The sequence below is a fragment of the Rhinopithecus roxellana genome, chromosome 17, assembly GCF_007565055.1.
Source record: "Rhinopithecus roxellana isolate Shanxi Qingling chromosome 17, ASM756505v1, whole genome shotgun sequence".
NCBI classification, from domain to species: Eukaryota; Metazoa; Chordata; class Mammalia; order Primates; family Cercopithecidae; genus Rhinopithecus; species Rhinopithecus roxellana.
This window is the reverse complement of record NC_044565.1, coordinates 55,565,052-55,584,740: the sequence shown is the minus strand read 5'-3', so window position 1 is coordinate 55,584,740 and position 19,689 is coordinate 55,565,052. Positions and strand designations below refer to the sequence as shown.

Here is a 19,689-nt window from a genome sequence, read left to right as displayed (position 1 = left end):
CTGGTTCTTTTAATTGTGATGTTAGGGTGTCAATTTTAGCTCTTTCCTGCTTTCTCTCATGGGCATTTAGTGCTATAAATTTCCCTCTACACACTGCTTTAAATGTGTCCCAGAGATTCTGGTATGTTGTGCCTTTGTTCTCATTGGTTTCAAAGAACATCTTTATTTCTGCCTTTATTTTGCTATGTACTCAGTAGTCATTCAGGAGCAGGTTATTCAGTTTCCATGTAGTTGAGTGGTTTTGAGTGAGTCTCTTAGTCCTGAGTTCTAGTTTGATTGCACTGTGGTCTCAGAGACAGTTTGTTACAATTTCATTCTTTTACATTTGCTGGGGAGTGCTTTACTTCCAACTATGTGGTCAATTTTGGAATAAGTACAGTGTGGTGCTGAGAAGAATGTATATTCTGTTGATTTGGGGTGGAGAGTTCTGTAGATGTCTATTAGGTCTGCTTGGTGCAGAGCTGAGTTCAATTCCTGGATATCCTTGTTAACTTTCTGTCTCGTTGATCTGTCTAATGTTGACAGTGGAGTGTTGAAGTCTCCCATTATTATTGTGTGGGAATCTAAGTCGCTTTGTAGGTCTGTAAGGACTTGCTTTATGAATCTGGGTGCTCCTGTATTGGGTGCATATATATTTAGGATAGTTAGCTCTTCTTGTTGAATTGATCCCTTTACCATTATGTAATGGCCTTCTTTGTCTCTTTTAATCTTTGTTGTTTTAAAGTCTGTTTTATCAGAGACTAGGATTGCAACCCCTGCATTTTTTTGTTTTCCATTTGCTTGGTAGATCTTCCTCCATCCCTTTATTTTGAGCCTATGTGTGTCTCTGCATGTGAGATGGGTCTCCTGAATACAGCACACTGATGTGTGTTGACTCTTCATCCAGTTTGCCAGTCTGTGTATTTTAATTGGACCATTTAGTCCATTTACACTTAAGGTTAATATTGTTATGTGTGAATTTGATTCTGTCATTATGATGTTAGCTGGTTATTTTGCTCGTTAGTTGATGGCAGTTTCTTCCTAGCATTGATGGTCTTTACAATTTGACATGTTTTTGCAGTGGCTGGTACCAGTTGTTCCTTTCCATGTTTAGTGCTTCCTTCAGGATCTTTTGTAGGGTAGGCCTGGTGGTGACAAAATCTCTCAGCAGTTGCTTGTATGTAAAGGATTTTTTTTCTCCTTCACTTATGAAGCTTAGTTTGGCTGGATATGAAATTCTGAGTTGAAAATTCTTTTCTTTAAGAATGTTGAATATTGGCCCCCACTTTCTTCCGGCTTGTAGAGTTTCCGCCGAGAGATCCGCTGTTAGTCTGGTGGGCTTCCCTTTGTGGGTAACCCGACCTTTCTCTCTGGCTGCGCTTAACATTTTTTCCTTCATTTCAACTTTGGTGAATCTGACAATTATGTGTCTTGGAGTTGCTCTTCTCGAGGAGTATCTGTGTAGCATTCTCTGTATTTCCTGAATTTGAATGTTGGCCTGCCTTGCTAGGTTGGGGAAGTTCTCCTGGTTAATATCCTGCAGAGTGTTTTCCAACTTGGTTCCATTCTCCCTGTCACTTTCATGTACAACAATTAGATGTCTTTTCACATAGTCCCATATTTCTTGGAGGCTTTGTTCATTTCTTTTTACTCCTTATTCTCTAAACTTCTCTTCTCGCTTCATTTCATTCATTTGATCTTCAATCACTGATACCCTTTCTTCCAGTTGATCAAATCGGCTACTGAAGCTTGTGCATTTGTTATGTATGTAGTTCTCGTGCCATGGTTTTCAGCTCCATCAGGTCATTTAAGGACTCCTCTACACTGGTTATTCTAGTTAGCCATTCGTCTAATCTTTTTTCAATGTTTTTAGCTTCTTTGCAATGGGTTTGAACTTCCTCCTTTGGCTCGGAGAAGTTTGATCGTCTGAAGCCTACTTCTCTCAACTCGTCAAAGTCATTCTCCGTCCAGCTATGTTCCGTTGCTAGTGAGGAGCTGCGTTCCTTTGGAGGGGGAGAAGCACTCTGATTTTTAGAATTTTCAGCTTTTCTGCTCTGTTTTTTTCCCCTCTTTGTGGTTTTATCTACCTTTGGTCTTTGATGATGGTGACGTACTGATGGGGTGTTGGTGTGGATGTCCTTTCTGTTTGTTAGTTTTCGTTCTAACAGTCAGGACCCTCAGCTGCAGGTCTGTTGGAGTTTGCTGGAGGTCCACTCCAGACCCTGTTTGCCTGGGAATCAGCAGCAGAGGCTGCAGAACAGCGAATATTGCTGAACAGCAAATGTTGCTGCCTGATCCTTCCTCTGGAAGCTTTGTCTCAGAGGGGTACCTGGCCGTGTGAGGTGTTAGTCTGCCCCTGCTGGGGGGTGCCTCCCAGTTAGGCTACTCAGGGGTCAGGGACCCACTTGAGGAGTCAGTCTGTCCGTTCTCAGATTTCAAACTCTGTTCTGGGAGAACCACTGCTCTCTTCAAAGCTGTCAGACAGGGACATTTAAGTCTGCAGAGGTGTCTGCTGCCTTTTGTTTGACTATGCCCTGCCCCCAGAGGTGGAGTGTACAGAGGCAGGCAGGCCTCCTTGAGCTGCGTTGGGCTCCACCCAGTTCGAGCTTCCTGGCCACTTTGTTTACCTACTCAAGTCTCAGCAATGGCAGGTGCCCCTCCCCTAGCCTCGCTGCTGCCTTGCAGTTCAATCTCAGACTGCTGTACTAGCAATGAGCAAGGCTCCGTGGGCGTGGGACCCTCCGAGCCAGGCACAGGATATAATCTCCTGTTGTGCCGTTTGCTAAGACTGTTGGAAAAGTGCAGTATTAGGGTGGGAGTGACCTGATTTTCCAGGTACTGTCTGTCACAGCTTCCCTTGGCTGGGAAAGGGAATTCCCTGACCCCTTGCACTTCCTGGGTAAGGCAGTGGCTCGCCTTGCTTCAGCTCATGCTCAGGCTCAGTGGGCTGCACCCACTCTCCTGCCCCCACTGTCTGACAAGCCACAGTGAAATTAACCTGGTACCTCAGTTGGAAATGTAGAAATCACCCATCTTCTGTGTCGCTCACGCTGGGAGCTGTAGACTGGAGCTGTTCCTATTTGGCCATCTTGGACAGTATGATCTTAACTTTTAAAAACCAAATAGAAAAAGATCATGAGAAATATACAAAATGCATGATAAGGTTTTTTTAACCTTTTTATATTTCCCGTCTTTTCTAGAATGTGGTTGTATTTCTATGATAATCAGAGAATGTAGACTTAAGAGTGTGCTCTTAACACTACTTTGTGTCCATACGTACATGCCTTGAGGAGGCAAAAATGCTGGGATGATATGCAGTTTATGTTAAACTGGGAACCGTGTAAGTAGTTGAAATATTTGAAGGCTTTTGCTTTCATCTATTTTTATTCATTTCCAGTAACTTTATAAAGAGTATGTTAAAAGTACTCCATTTTACTTGGCTTTTCAAAATGCATCCATCTAGGCACAGTGCCCTCTAGAGATCCGCCTCCATTCAGAATGTTCATCCCGAGGGTGTGGCAGATCTCCATTCAGAATGTTCATCCTGAGGGTGTGGCAGATCTCCATTCAGAACATTCATCCTGTGGGTGTGGCAGCTCTCCATTCAGAATGTTCATCCTGTGGGTGTGGTAGATCTCCATTCAGAATGTTCATCCTGTGAGTGTGGTAGATCTCCATTCAGAACGTTCATCCCGAGGGTGTGGCAGATCTCCATTCAGAATGTTCATCCTGAGGGTGTGGCAGATCTCCATTCAGAACATTCATCCTGTGGGTGTGGCAGCTCTCCATTCAGAATGTTCATCCTGTGGGTGTGGTAGATCTCCATTCAGAATGTTCATCCTGTGAGTGTGGTAGATCTCCATTCAGAACGTTCATCCTGTGGGTGTGGCAGATCTCCATTCAGAATGTTCATCCTGTGAATGTGACAGATCTCTATTCAGAATGTTCATCCAGTGAGTGTGGCAGCTCTCCATTCAGAATGTTCATCCTGAGGGTGTGGTAGATCTCCATTCAGAATGTTCATCCTGTGAATGTGACAGATCTCCATTCAGAACGTTCATCCTGTGGGTGTGGCAGATCTCCATTCAGAATGTTCATCCTGTGAATGTGACAGATCTCCATTCAGAATGTTCATCCTGTGAATGTGACAGATCTCCATTCAGAACGTTCATCCTGTGGGTTTGGCAGATGCCAGGATGAAGTCACTTTTTGTCAGCCCCAAAGAATCAGAGCTGGGAGAATGCAGAGTGGGGGAGCTCGTGCTTGCATGTCTGAGGTGAAGACTGCATTGAAAACTAAACCCCACAAGTTCCTTCTTGGGGACTGCAGCAGTTTGAATACAATGCTTTAGAAAGAGCACCTGCCCAGTGACCTGATGCCAGTTCGTGCTTTGATCTCTGAACCTGATGGCCTCTGTCTCCAGGCAGTTCATGTGAACATCTCCACCAGTAGAGGCCGCCCTCACCCTCCACTCTTCGAAACACGCGTGGCTTGCGTCTTTGGTTACAATCCTTTCTTCTAATTCTTGTGTACATTCAATGTATTCGGAGATATTTTTCTCTAATTTTTTTGATTGACAATCTTTTTATTTTATATACTTTTTGTTCTAGGGTACATGTGCACAACGTGCAGGTTTGTTACCTATGTATACATGTGCCATGTTGGTGTGCTGTACCCATCAACTTGTCATTTATGTTAGGTATATCTCCTAATGCTATCCCCCCCCCCACACACACACCCCACAACAGGCCCCAGTGTGTAATGTATGATTGACAATCTTGCAATAACTGTGGCATCTCGTAGTAAATGCCCCATGAGTTGGTTGGTCAGTCACATGTAAATGCTACAGGGTGGCTTTTGGGGGTCAGTTCTTTCGACTGCAACTTTTGACTGCATCGTCAGTTAAATAGAGGAAAACATGTTCTGTTTTGTTCCTCATCTAAAATTGGTTTCCACTGCCATGGATAGATGCAGATGCTTTTGCAGCCCTGGAGATGCTGAGCTCTGCATTCCTGTCGTAAGCAGCAAGATTACAAAAAGCTGACAGGTACAAGCTATAGGATTTGTGATCAATTGATAGGAACATGCCTCATGATATCTGCAAGCTATTGAGTTGATGTAAGATTTGGGACCACGATGAGAATCACGAGGCTCTACTTTCTGCAGGACATGAACTCCCTCACAGTGGGGTTTGCTCAAATGAGCAGCACTTACCTTGAGCCGACTTTGGAGATGCCAGTGTGGGAGGCGGGCACAGGAACAGAAGGCCTTTCTGGGTACCCTGCATGTGCTCTTCTCCTAAGGAGAGGAAGCGGGAGGCATTTCCTCCGTCAGTGCCCAGCTTGTGACTGCAGAGAGCAAAGAGCTGGGTGTGCTGGGGCAGGTGGAGAGGAAGGAGCTGCGGAGCAGGTAATACTGGCATGTTCCTTCTCCTTTGCCCTCAGTAGATGGGAGCATTTGACCCTGCTGAGCTAAGCATTAGCCCACAGAGACTTGACTTCTCCCCTAGCTGCTAGTTATAGAAAATATTTTCTCCAGATTGTGAAAAATACTTTTCCAGAGGAAAGTACATTCAATGGGACATGAAATTCAGGGTTTATCAGTGGCCTCCGAGTGAAAAGAATCCTATAAAAGTCCACAGTCTGGAGGCAAAGCTGCGCCGACAAACTCTGCATGCAGCCTGATTTTATAAAGAAAAAATGGGTTTTCTTAGTGGGGAATTGCTTTTGATCCTACACCTTCGAAAAGTAATCTTCAACTGATTTTGTGAAAGGATGCATACTATTTTGTTTATTTTAATATTGTGTATTGTATAGTAGAATCCTCTATGCAATTCTAAGGGGTGGTTTTGCAGTATGATTCTAGTAACTCTGAAAACAGATAGCACACTGTATCAAACCTTTGAATCAGCAACAAGAGGTATAGATTACGTGGCTAAACACACAGCACCATTACTAGGATGAACTCCCATGGCACAGATGGATTATTGTGCATGCAAATACCACAGTTAAAATTCAGTGAACAGTGATAACTAAAACCGTGCCACAGTATGCAATCATTTATAATGAGTTCCTACACAGCTTGCAGCAGTCTGTGTAGACAAATGGTATTTCAGCAAAGCTAATATGAAATACATAGCAGGTGATCTGAAGGCATTTCAGTGCTGTTCTCGTGCATGCACCAAAGGTGACTCTCTTACCAGATGTTAGAGCCCTACAGAAAAGGGTAACAATGAATGAGTATCTGTAAAATTCAGCTCAGAGTTCAAATGTTCCAATATTGCCACTTTTGCTATTGAGCTATTGGCCATGGAATTAATAAATATAGAGAAACAATGTTAGGATAATAACCCAAACCCAGCCTCTGGCTGTGTGAGTTTTTGTTCTGCCTTCTGATACGTCTGTAGATGACGATGCCGCCTCTTCTGTGTGACACTCCAACCCTCTCTCAGCGTCCATTCCCTCATCCCACCTGCCACTGGGTGAGAGGCCTTTCGTCTAAATCCTAGGGCAGGGATGCAAAGATGATTTGAGGTGGAGGAGAATGAGAAAGGGGCTTGTATATCAGCAAAGATGAAAAATAAATCACACTCTTTCTGTTAAGTGTGAGCAGTGTGTAGAGTGTCGTATGGAAACCTCATCCACATGGAAGCGAAGCCTCCAAGATTCCAGGAATCTCATGTGAAGCCCTGGGAAATGGCTCCCCATCTCCTCTCACCACAAACCAACCAGAGCCAGTTCAGCAGCACAGAACTGTTAGGGATGTTATTTTTTGGCAGGTAAAGCTGACTGCAGAGGAGACTTGAGGTGGACAGGGTTCTTTAAGTGGTGGATTAACCAATGTATAAGGTTATACATTTATAAGGAATGAGGTATGAGGTCTCAAATAACATTCTAATACATAGTGGACATGTGGCCGATTAATACTTATGAACAAGCAAGTATGAAAGACACTTCATGCCACCCTTCTGAGCCTCTGGAAAGCCCAGGTCTGTTTTCTGGTGGCGCCCCTTCTTACAGAAAGTCTTCTTGCCGACAGATGCTCAGATTCCAGGTGCAACAGTCCCTGAACCCTATGGTCCACAGAGCCCAGAGCTCAGGGCTGGTGTTTCCGGTGGACACTGAATTCAATTAAATCAACAGGAATGTCTTATGAGTGTGGGGCATGCCGGTGAGTGTGGGACACACCTGTCAGTGTGAGGCATGCCCATGAGTGTGGGGCACACCTGTGAGTGTGGGGCACACCTGTCAGTGTGAGGCACGCCCATGAGTGTGGGGCACACCTGTGAGTGTGGGGCACACCTGTCAGTGTGAGGCATGCCCATGAGTGTGGGGCACACCTGTGAGTGTGGGGCACACCCGTGAGGTGTGTCCATGCCGGTGACTGGGGTGGCAGCACCTGGTTCATTCACAGCGAGCTGGGCTCTGAGGTCAAGATGGCTCAGGCAACTCAGGCTCCTCTTTGAGAATGTGGAATATTATACGGTTGTATCCTGTGGGCAGAACCCACCTCTGACCCTTTCGTTGTTGGACGCTCGCGGGGCTGTTACGTGTTCTGACCCTTTCGTTGTTGGACGCTTGCCGGGCTGTTGCATGGTGCTGCGGTGGTTGCATGGCTCCAAGGCCTCCTCACTTTTCCATCTGGGCCCAGCTCCTACTACAGCACGGGCAGGGTCGTTGCCACTAATAATAAAGCAGACCCATGACCTGGACAGAATGTCATCAGCCATTCTATTATGTGTCTCTCGACCGAAACTCACTGAGTGGACATTTCAGGTTGTTTTGGTTTTGCGTCTTTCTCATGGTCTCTATGCACTGAGCCCAGTACTGTGTCTGCAACTTTCCCTCCAAATTTAGGCCCCCGTTCTCCTTCTCCTTCCTTTCAGCTTCCTTTCTCTCATGTAATTTGCAGTTAGAAAATAGAGGGAGAAAATGTCTTAAATCCGGATAGAAGAGCACTTCTTTCTTTCTCGATCTTTCAGAAATGATCTCACTTGCTTTTTATCAGTTAAAATGTGTTGGACTTGAGTTCTGTGTTCCAGGTGCCTGCAGACGCCTCTCCTTGCATGCAGCCTCCTCTGCCTCTGTGACGCTTCGTTCTCCTTTCTTCTGCACAGGCTCCATCGTCACCTTCCTCACCCATAGCTAAGGACCCGAGGTATGAGAAGCGCTGGCTGGACACCTTGTCCGTGCCTCTGTCCATGGCTCGCATCTCAAGGTACAAAGCCGGAGCAGAAAAATTAAGGTGTGTGACCGTTGTCTGAGATGGGAAAAGTTGATGAACCCCGTGCACTTTTGCCAGTTCCTACAGGCCACTGGTTACTCCAAAGCGCTTGACTGTGACATTAGCAAGTGTACGTGCTGTCTTCTGGTAGATTTAGCATTTGGAATAAGCAAGTTAAAGATCAAGAGAAAATAAGAAGTCAGGTATCAGAACAGTGAATTTATTACTAAGAATGTTCTACCTAGGGCAAGGTGGCATGGGTGCTTCTCATGAAACAGTCATTAGTAAAAGAAATTCTATTTTTAGTTTTAAATGCTGACAGAATTAGACTGGAAATAAAGACTGACTTCTTGTCCAAGTCTCAGATGTTTCTAGAAATGCCACTTAAACTCTGTGGGCCTCTTTTTCTTCAGTAATAAAATGAGAAGGTTAGACCAGCACTATGTTAAATAAATGCTAACTAGTTTGTGAGCTTGGTTAATTAAATAATATCAAAGATGTAACTGTAAAAGTTGATGTTTCCATAGCTTTTCGAGTAGAAAAATGTATGCGTGGCTAATTGTGCTATTTAATCACTGTGGAAAGGCCCACAAGTAATGAGTTGGTGAACTTCCTCTTTCTATTCTTAAGACAGATGTGTAGAAATAGCAAACCTTCTGTCAGCAAAGGATTTTTTTTTTTTAATTGAGCACTGTACTTCCCAAAATGTGTGTGCATCTGTGTGAATGTGTGTGGCTATAGTGTCTGTGGTGGGCAGACAGTACAACCTGAAATTCCCTTTACTGGTCCTGAAATGGAAGGTAAAAGTCCAGCAAATGTTGCTTTTCATGAAGGGTTAAAATTAGGTTTTCTATATGAATTGGTATTAACTGTACAGCCTCTCACAAAGGGTGTTCATGTTTGTGGAAGGATGTCTATGATCCCATTGCAGGAACAGGGACAGTAAGCTTGATTTGCAGATTTGTGCCCACCTTTGGTAAAGGGAGACAAACCTAGTAGATGTGTGTATTGCTAGAGAAGTAGAAAGACAGGTAGGTAAATATAATTGGATAGATAGAGATGATAGATAAAGTGGATGGATGGATGGATGGATGGATAGATAGATCGATAGATCGCTAGATCGATCGATAGATAGATAGATAGATAGATAGATAGATAGATAGATAGATAGATAGATAGATAATGTTCTGCATAATAATGTTTTGGTCAAGGACAGACCACATATGCCATGGTGGTCCCGTTAGATTGTAATGGAGCTGAAAATCCCTATTGCCTGGTGACATCAACCATCATAACCTCACGATGAAAGACATGATGCACGTGTTTATGGTGATGCTGACATAGACAAACCTACTGCACTGCCAGTCATATAAAAGGAAGCAGTAATGTCCTGGACCTTCACATTCACTCACTCCTCACTCATGGTTTCACCCTGAACAACTTCCAGTCCTGAAGGCTCTGTTCATGGTGAGTGTCCTGCACAGGTGTGTCATTTTTTAACTTTTATACCCTATTTTTACTTTCACTTTTCTAAGTTTAGATGTGCTTACATACACAGATACTTGCTTTTGTGTATTTAGATACACAAATATGATTGTGTTACAGTTGTGTAAGTATTCAGCACGGTCACATGCTGTACGGGTTTGTAGCCTAGGACCAATAAGCTATATCATATAGCCTAGGTGTGTAGTAGCCTGTATCATCTAGGTTTCTGTAAGTGCACCCTATGGTGCAAACACAATGACAAAATTGCCTAATGACACATGTCTCAGAATGTATCCCCATCATTAAATAACATATGACTGTAGATATATAGATGAATTATTGCAGTGACAGAGGGGCTGAAATATAGATAGATTACAGAGATACAGATAGATGGATAGGTAAATAGCCATTTGTACAATACAGCAAATTGTTTTAACAGTCCATGCTGTCACTGTGAATTCCTTTTAAAACGCGTGCATGTGGCTTTCTTACAACATGTTTCTTTGGTTTGGGGTTAGTTTGGGAACCAAGTAGAGATCTGGGCATGTATCTGTCTTGACAAAGATGGAAACAGTGCATGAAATGACCTTTGTCTATTAGCAAATTTGAATTAAATGGGTTTTTAGAAAAATAGAGCCACTCAACTTCATAAACACTTCCTAGCCCATCTACCATTGAATGTGATGAAGACTGGCCATTCTAGCTTTGGTTTAAGGATGAATTCAGGTCGTAAGATAAAATGTCTCCTACTCTGAGGACAGGATAGGGTCTCTAGTTGTATTAGTCCATTTTCATACTGTTATGAAGAAAAACCCAAGACTGGGTAATTTATAAAGGAAAAGATGTTTAATGGACTCACAGTTCTACATGACTGGGGAGGCCTCACAATCATGTTGGAAGGCGAAGGAGGAGCAAAGGCATGTCTTACATGGTGGCAGGGAAGAGCGTGTGTGCCGGGAAACTACCCTTTATGAACCATCAGATCTTGTGATTCTTATTCACTGTCATGAGAACAGCATGGAAGAAAGCCCACCCCTATGATTCAATTACCTCCCACCAGGTCCCTCCTATGACACGTAGGAATTATGGGAGCTATAATTCAAGATGAGATTTGGGCAGGGATACAGCCCAACCATATCACTAGTGATTCTTAACTAAATGCAGACTTGCCCACCCATTCTCGCAGCTTGAGAACATGTAGAAACACATGTGTTATTCTTGGTGATAGAATATTTTGACCCACTAAGCCGTTCATACCACAATCATTGGGATAAATACGTGACATCCAGGAGAATGAAAAGGAACTCAAGAAATCAACTGACTGCCTGAGTCTCAAATTCTTTTTCTGTTATAACAGCGATCACACACTGATTTGGTTTGGATCTGTGTCTCCACGCAAACCTCATGTGGAAATGTATTCCCCCATGTTGGAGGTGGGGCCTGGTGGGATTCGATCATGGAGTGGATTCTCATGAATGGGTTAGCAAAATCCCCCCTGGTGCTGTGCTTCTGAAAGTGAGCGGGTTCTCCTGAGATCTGGTCATTTGAAGCTGTGTGGCCCCTCCCCACTCTCTCTCTTGCTCCTGCTCCTGCCTTGTTAGGTGTCTCGCTCACCCTCTGCCTTCCACCATGATTGGAAGTTTCCTGAGGCTTCCCTAGAAGCAGAAGCCGCCTTGCTTCCTGTGTAGGCTGCAGAACTGTGAGCCAGTTAAACCTCTTTTCTTTATAAATTAGCCAGTCTCACGTACTTCTTTATAGCAGTGCAAGAACGGACCAATACGCACTGTAACAGCAAACTGAAAGGTTTATAATTTTTCATAAGACAAGATTATTTTGTTTTATAAAGGCAAATATATCTGACTAGCTTTGTTGACTTTTTTATGATTTTAAGCAAGACTTAGTATGGGCAGGAAAGGGCAAATCATAAAACACGTAAGGGCTCAAGCTATGAATTTTATAAAACCTGTTTGTTCTGAAACGTATTTGTGTTAAAGTTCCATTTAGAGGCTGAGATACTGTTCTTAGCTCCATCTTACCTGTAAGCTCCTCAGGTCTCATTTTAAAATGGATGAAAAAGAGAAGAGACTTGGGTGTGTTGATCCCAGTGGATGGAATTCTAAAATTTCTGTGTATCTTCTCCTGAGGGCTCCTCAGTCTAGTGAGGGTAAGGAACAAGTTTAGAAATTGTCAATTCTAAATCAAACAGGTTTTAGAACCTTAAAACAAAAGCTGTAAGCTGTAGCCCAGGAGGAACCTTTAGATATCATATAATAGAAACATAAATAGGATGAAGAGGTTGGAAGCCAGTATCTCGTGTGTCCCCTCTGACTCTGTGCTTGTCCAGGTATAGGACCTCAATCTATAACCACCACTTTCTGGGTCCTTTCTAAAAATTGACAAATAAAATCATATATAATTAAGGTACAATGTTATGTTTCAATACATGTTTATGTCATGGAATAATTACATCAAGCTACTTGGCATATCAATAACATCACATCCTTAGCAGCATTTTTGTGGTGAAAATATTTAAAATTTACTCTTTTAGCAATTTTGAAATATACAATACAGTACATATTCACTTAACATCATTGATTGGTCCTCAGAAACTGCAACTTGAGTGAAAAGATGTATAAAGAAACCAATTTTCCCATAGGCTAATAGCTATAAATAAGAGTTAGAATCCTACAGCATATTTTTGGTCACAAAACATCACCAAACTTATAAATAAAGACCAAAACACTTCAAATATTAAATAGTGAAATAAATATGAGCTATGCATGCATTTAAGATTAATAAAAACAAGATAAGTATTTCCCCAATTATTTCATTCAGGGTTGGGGAGACTGGAGTCTGTGCTGGAAGCTCAGGGCTCAAGCTGGGCAACAACCCTGGACAGAATACCATCCCACTGCAGGACAGCTCACACACGCCCACAGTCACTTAGCCTGGGACCATTTGGACACAGCAAGTAACCTTACCTGCACATCTTTGTGGGGAGGAAACCAGAGTGCTTAGAAAAACCCATGCAGACACAGAGCAAACATGCAAACCTCACGAAGATATTATTGTTTCTTCTGTCACCTGTGCTTTTGGGTCATATTCTAGAAATCATTAACCAAATCAAAGTCGTGGAGCTTTTCCCTATGTTTTCTTTTAGTAGTTTTATAGTTTCAGGTCTTACATTTAAGTCCTTAATCCATTTTGAGTTGATTTTTGCATGTGGTATGAGATAAGGGTCTAGTTTCATTCTTCCACATGTGGATATTCAGTTCCCTGAACACCATATATGGAAGAGACTGTCATTTCCCCATAATATGTTCCTGGCACTTTTGTTGAAATCAGTTGACCATAGATCTGTGGGTTTATTTCTGACTTTGCATTCTATTCCATTGGCCAATGTATCTGTGTTTATGCTTGTACCTTGCTGTTTTGATTATTATAGCTTTGTAGTATGTTTTGAAATCAGGTAGTGTAATGCCTCCATCTTTGCTTTTTATGCTCAAGATAGATCGGATATTCAGAGTCTTTTATGGTTCCATATACATTTTAAGATTGTGTTTTCTATTTCTGTGAAAAAATATCATTGGGATTTGATAGAGACGTCATAGAATTTGTATATCACTTTAAGTGGTATGGTATCATAACAACATTAACTCTTCCAATCCATGATTGCAGGATATCTTTCCATTTTTTGTGTGTCATCTATAATTTCCTTTATCAATGTTGTATATTTTTCATTGTACAGATCTTTCATCTTTTTCATTAAATTTACTCCTAGGTATTTCATATTTTTATACCACTATAAATGGAATTGTTTTCTTAATTTCTTTTTTTTTTGTGTGTAGTTCACTGCCAGAACCATTATCATCAGTCCTGCTTGCCCAGGCACTAGTGTGCAACTTTCCTCCCAGAACCCTTGCTAGGTGGTTTGGGTAGCAGGATTGAGGCCCAAAGGGGATATAGCTGAGCTTTTTGGAAATTGGTAACAGAGCCATTTTTAGATCTGGGGCTGGGACCATAGTTAGATCTGCCACCTGGTGCAGCTGTGTTCTCTCAAAATGACCCTGCTAGGGACTCCACCAGAGTTTGACAACCTCTGGTTTGAATCCCATGGCTCCCAAAAGGGCCACTTTTCTGTGTGGATAGCTGTGAAATCATTGTTGCTATGGGGAATATGAGCAGGGGGACCTCCTATTCCACCATGTGCTGACATCACCCTTGGGTCTTTTTTTTGTTAAGTAATTAGACCAATGATGGTTGAGGCTCCTTAGTTTTCTGAGTTCTTTAAAAGCAAACAAACAAAAAACTCTGTAAAGAGTAGATGCATACTTAAGTCTAATTCATTTTAAATACGTATTTATATGATACAAATCATGTGTAATAAGTGCAACTGTTTTTATTTCCATTTGCCTCCAACATGTTACAAGCCCGTGCACTGGCAGAAATTATTTTCCTCCATTCCATTGTCAGATCAAGCTTATACTCAAGTGGTTCTTTGGTAAAATGGGAACTATGCTTTTGGATAAATTATATGTCACTGTGAATGAGGATTAAATCATTGGCTACACAGTACCAGAAAAGATTGTTCATTAAGAATTTGGAGGGAGAATATTGAGATGAAACTAAAAAAGACATAAAAAATAAGCATACTTCCTAATGGACATCAGCAGACAGCATAGAACAGGACTTTCCCTCAAGTTATCCAACAGGAAAATAACCCCTGTCCTGTGACACTTGGCAGTTTGTCACGCAGCATCACACGTGACTTAGCATAATCATGCGATCCTGACTACTGGCTTAGTTATCTAGACATTTCTCTGATATCAGGTGAAGAAAAGCATTATTGATGGGGTGGCCATGGTGGTGGAGATGCTAGCGTTTTGCCTATCTTTACCATATCAGTTTTCTATTGCCATGTAACAAACCAGTGCAAATTTAGCAGGTAACACAAGACTGTTTATTATCTCACAGTTCTCATGGGTCAGGAGTCCAGCAGCGCCCGGCTGGTCCTCTGCTTGGGATCTCACCAGGCTAAAATCAAGGTGTCGGATAGGCTGTGTTCCCATCGTCAAGGCTCACTCAGGGTTTCTGTCAGAATTCAGTCCCTTGACTTTATAGGACTCAGTTCCCCACCTTTGTCAGCCAAGGACTGCTCTCCACCACCAGAGACCACCATGTTCATTGACATGGTCAGCCTCTGCCCTCAAGCCAACAGCAGGTAACAGGTAACTCCATGAGCCTAAAATCTATGACTTCCTTCATTCTGACCTCTAGACCCAGACGTAAATGGCCATGTGTTCAGGCTGTGCCCCTGCATAAATCTCCCTAACTGAAGGTCAGCCGAGTTGAGACGTTGATTGCATTTGCAGAATCCCTTCACACAAACACCTCGTTTCTGTTGATTGAATAACTGGAGCAGATGTTTCTACCAAGGGCTGAGAACTGGGGGCTGCCTTGGAACTCTGCCTGCTCTAGTGTCTCAACCTCTGTTTCACTCTGGAAAGCCCATAGCATGTCCACGCTTTTTAGAAATTTATCCTTTTAGAACAAAAGTGGCCTTGGATGACGGCTGGCTGTTCTTCCACATGGTGCCATTGGACAAAGCTGGATCTGGGCCAGGCTGCTGCCCATAGCCTGTGTGTTTCAGAAAATAGAGAGAAGAAATACTTAAGAACAAGAGAAATGTCTATGCTTAAAAAATATCCACAGTCATTTTACCAGTGAGGAAGCTTTACGAGAGGTTCAGAAAAGAGATAAAGCTGTGGTGTCTCTGGCATGTGCCCCTGAGGAGGCAGGTGGGATGAAGGAATAGTATAGGGTTCAGAACTAAGAGATTTCTAATCCTGCTTCACCCTCTTGGGGCCATGACCTAGATAACTCATGGGGGCTCTTGTGATGGCTTCTTCGCCTGTTTAACCAAGTAGGGTGGGAGATGATATTCATACTTTACTGCTTTCTAAGATAGTTTACGAAGGTAACAAAAAATAAAGCTGTATGTTTAAAGGAGCTTTGAAGCAGCAGGAGTTCAGTGATTTTTAATTGTGATGCAGTTTGGGTCTGGGTTTCCACCCAGATCTCATGTTGAAATACAGTCCCCAGTGCTGGAGGTGGGTCCTGATGGGAGGTGACTGGATCACTGGGCAGATTTCTCATGAGTGGTTTAGCACCACCCCCTCGGTACTGTTTTCATGATAGTAAGCGAGTTCTCATGAGAACCAGCTGTTTAAAAGTGTGTGGCACCTGCCCTCTTTCTTTCCAACTCCTGCTTCGCCCGTGTCGAGTGCTGGCTCCCCCTTTGCCTTCCGCCATGATTGTAAGTTTCCTGAGGCCTCCCCAGAATCCTAGCAGATGCCGCCATGTTTCCTGCACAGCCTGTGCCACCATGAGCCAAGGAAGCCTCTTTTCCTCATGAATTATCCAGTCTTGCATATTTCTCTATGGCCGTGTGAGAATGGACTAATACAAATTGTTTGTGGAATAGGGAATGACTGAACAGAAGGAAGGAAATTCAGATTTCAGTGATTATCCCCAAATAAGAGCAATTAAACAGCTCCAGAATCTCTGTCCCACAGAACTACTCCGCGTCACTTTGCAACTCTTTACAGGAGGAACTAATTTTTATTTACCTGCTCACAGGAGCCCTGTCCATGCCTCTTGTTTTAGGTAGGCTTCAAATTGATTAAAAGTAATTGACTTTCTTTTTTTTTCTAAAACATAGAAGGAAAGAAAGGGAAGGGAGGGGAGGGGAGGGGAGGGGAGGTGGAGAGGGAGAGGGAAAGGGAGGGAGTTAAGTAGTAAGGTAGGAAGAGACAAAACCCAGAACTTAGGGATCTTTTTGCCCCACATCTACCGTGTTTTTTTAAAAACAGAATTAAATTATGTTTTGTGAGTTCAATAAAATTTCATGTGCTTTGTAGGCACTCACTTTATTTCAGAAGAAGAAGGCAGATGGGCTCTGTAGTAGTCATAATGGAAACAGACCTACTGCAGATAAGCAGATTTTGAAAAGTGATACCACAAGTTAGAATTCTACTGTTAAATACTCTAATTTGTTTTGCAAAGGAGATTACCATATTTAAATAGTCACACCAAAAAGAATCCTTTGGTGAATTTTCTGGAGTTCGTCCATCCCGAGAGCACAGCACTCGATGCTCTGAGCTCACGCATCCCGCACACACGGGGCTCCTTACCTGGGCTTCCAGGGATACAGCGTCCTGGTGGCTGTGGCACCTCAGGAAAGGGAGGCTTGTGATGGGATTTGGGAATGTGTCGGGTGGTTCTGGGAAGGGCCAGGAGGTCAGGGCTGGCCCTGCACTGGGTGCCATCAGAGTGTGGGCTGTGTCGGCAGCGTCTGGCTTAATTTCTATCCAGGAGCATGAGACAGGCAGGGGCCAGAGCCAGGCCAGGCTTGTGGGGGCAGCAGCCCCTCCCTCAGACCAGCAGCCTGCCAGGGACCTGTGGGGCCTTTGTGGCTGGAGGGCATCTCATGTGTCCCCTGTTCCTGCTCTGCCTTGCTCCCTCATGTCCCTGGAGAGCCCCGGTCTGAGGTTGATGATGTGTGGGACCCTGTTTTTCAGAGGAACCCCACAGCCCTGCTGGCTGCTAGCAGGTGGTAGAGCTGCTGTTTGTTTCTCATTACGCCATCTTTAAATTTTCTGAAAACTTTCTTTTGACGACAGAAGGTTAGAGTGTTCATGTTGATGGAAAGAGAATAATCCCATTCTACTTACATCTCTACAAACGCCCAGTTCTCTGGCATGTGTCCTACCCTGATAAGGGCACAGGCCACGTGTTTAAGATCTGGAGGTCCCTAAGTCTTCTCAGAAGCCAGTGCTGCCTTCACCACCTGGCAATTCTGGCGGGGGCGTCTTCCGTGCTTCCCCGCCCTGGGCCGCCCCCTCCACGGGCCCGCAGGTGAATCAGGGTGTCCTGTGAGCACCACGGAGAGCTGCCCCGAGGCACCCGTGGACCCGCTGCTGAGCGGATCAGTGACTACATAATATAGCTTTCCTGAGTTTGCTCTGATAGAGAACAAGGGCTGCTGATTTACAGAGGCACCCTGAGCCCCTCCCCATCCAACAGATGTGTGGGGCAGCTCTGAGCTGCCTTCTCTAGCATCTGCTCCTTCTTTCCTGGGAATTCAGAATCATTCTTGAGAAATCATTCTGCATCTGCGTCATTCTCCCGGCTCACTTCTCGAGGCTCCTTTACGCTTCCTCAGGGGGAGTGGTCCCCACCGCACTGTGTGACGCTGCTTCCAAGATGCCCTGGGTGCTCCTCTGTCTCTGTGTCTGTCTCTGTCTCTGCCCCTCTCTCTGCCTCTGCCTCTCTCCATCTCTGTCTCTCTTTGACCCTCTCTGTCTCTGTCTCTCTCTCTGCCTCTCCTGGTCCCTCTCTGTCTCTCCCTGTCTCTGTCTCTCTCTGTCTCTGTCTCTGTGTCACTGTCTGTCTCTGTCTGTGCCTCTTTCTGTCTCTCTGCCCCTCCCTCTGTCCCTCTCTGTCTCTGTCTCTTTTTGTCTCTGCCTCTCTTTGTCCCTCTCTCTGTCTCTGTCTGTCTCTGTCTCTACCTCTGTCTGTTCCTCTTGGTCTCTGTTTTTGTCTCTGCCTGCCTCTGTCTCTGTCTCTCTGTCTCTCTGTCTTTCTGTCTCTGTTTCTCGCTGTCTCTGTCTGTCTCTGCCTGTCTCTGTCTTTCTGTCTCTCTTTTTCTCCCTCTGCAGTCTCTCAGTCGAGTATCTTTTCATTTCCGAGGATTATCCGTTTTATTTTCATTTTGACTGTAAGGGATTAGTGCCCTGTCTATGAAAAGAGAACTGCGAAGTCTCCGCTTGGGGACGTTAAGATCTTTTCTTTGTATCTAAGCAGGATAAATTCATAACAAGTTGTCCGCTTTAAACATTAATTTGATTTTTCTTTCCTTTGTGTGTGGAGATTTAATAGGCTCTCAGGGTTTGTGATGAAAATGAACAGGAAGGGCTTTTTAAGCTGGAGGTGCTGAATCACTGTAGATGAAAGCAGTGCGGTGACGGAGGGCGTCTGCCTGTCCTGCCTGCTGCCCCAGCGCCGATCTTTTGTCTCCGCCAACTGTGTCCAGTTCCTCGGCGCCTCCTGGGATCCCTGTGCTCCTAGCCCCACGACCACAGCTGTGGCCAGAGTCATTTTACCATGAACCCCTCACCTCGATTTCCCAGCACCCTCCCCATTACAACTAAACATGAGCCAAAGTCCCTGAGTTTTCCTGCTGCTGAAAGGGGAGAACTATCAGTGGCATAATTCGTATTAATCCCCAAGCAGGGGGGAACCAGGCGTGTCCAGCAGAGTGGATGGAGAAGGTTTTAGAGGCACGAGATCTTCAGGGTGTCCATGACCTCAGCACACTAACCTGGCTCTGAAGGCCTCGTTTTAGTCAGTGTGGGCGGCCACAGCCCAGTTCCACAGATGGGTGGCCTTACACAGCACACAGATGGGTGGCCTTACGCAGCACACAGGTGGGTGGCCTTACGCAGCAGGCATGCGTCCCTCAAGCTCTGGAGGCCGTAGCCCTCCAGAGTCCCACAGATGGGTGGCCTTGGGGACTTGGATTTCAACACTGAACATTTGGGGAGCCACATTCAATCCACTGGGAATTTGACCCCAGACTTGGGGATGGGAGTTGCTAGGGATACCCCACTTTTAGGAATTAGGCCAAACTTTTCCATTACTATGGAAGTCACACTCGTCAAAAACTGGATTTAATTTCATTTTTTTTTCTATCTGTGCCTCTGCCTGGAGCACAGTCCTGGGGATGCCACCTGACCCTTGACCTTTGACCTGGCTTCCCAGCCTCCTCATCCCCCTCTCACCTCCTCTGCTCCTCTCCCCTCCTGTTACCTGCTCTGTGCTTACCTCAGAGACCAAACTTGCCTATGCTCTGCCTCCCAGACCCCTCACCTGGAGTGTTCCAGGGCCCCTCTGATGCCATGTTCCCAGCGTGGGAGGAGGAGGTACAGACGGAACCCTCAG

General features: G+C 44.4%; 1 protein-coding gene across 1 annotated transcript in view; it reads left to right on the top strand.

Moving 5' to 3' along the window:
- SNTG2 (syntrophin gamma 2) overlaps window positions 1-19,689 on the top strand; it is a 383,842-nt gene that overhangs the window by 242,300 nt on the left and 121,853 nt on the right. The window contains exon 9 of the mRNA XM_030921522.1: window positions 8,096-8,223. Coding sequence (XP_030777382.1) covers window positions 8,096-8,223 — 128 coding nt within the window. The remainder of the gene's footprint in view (window positions 1-8,095; window positions 8,224-19,689) is intronic.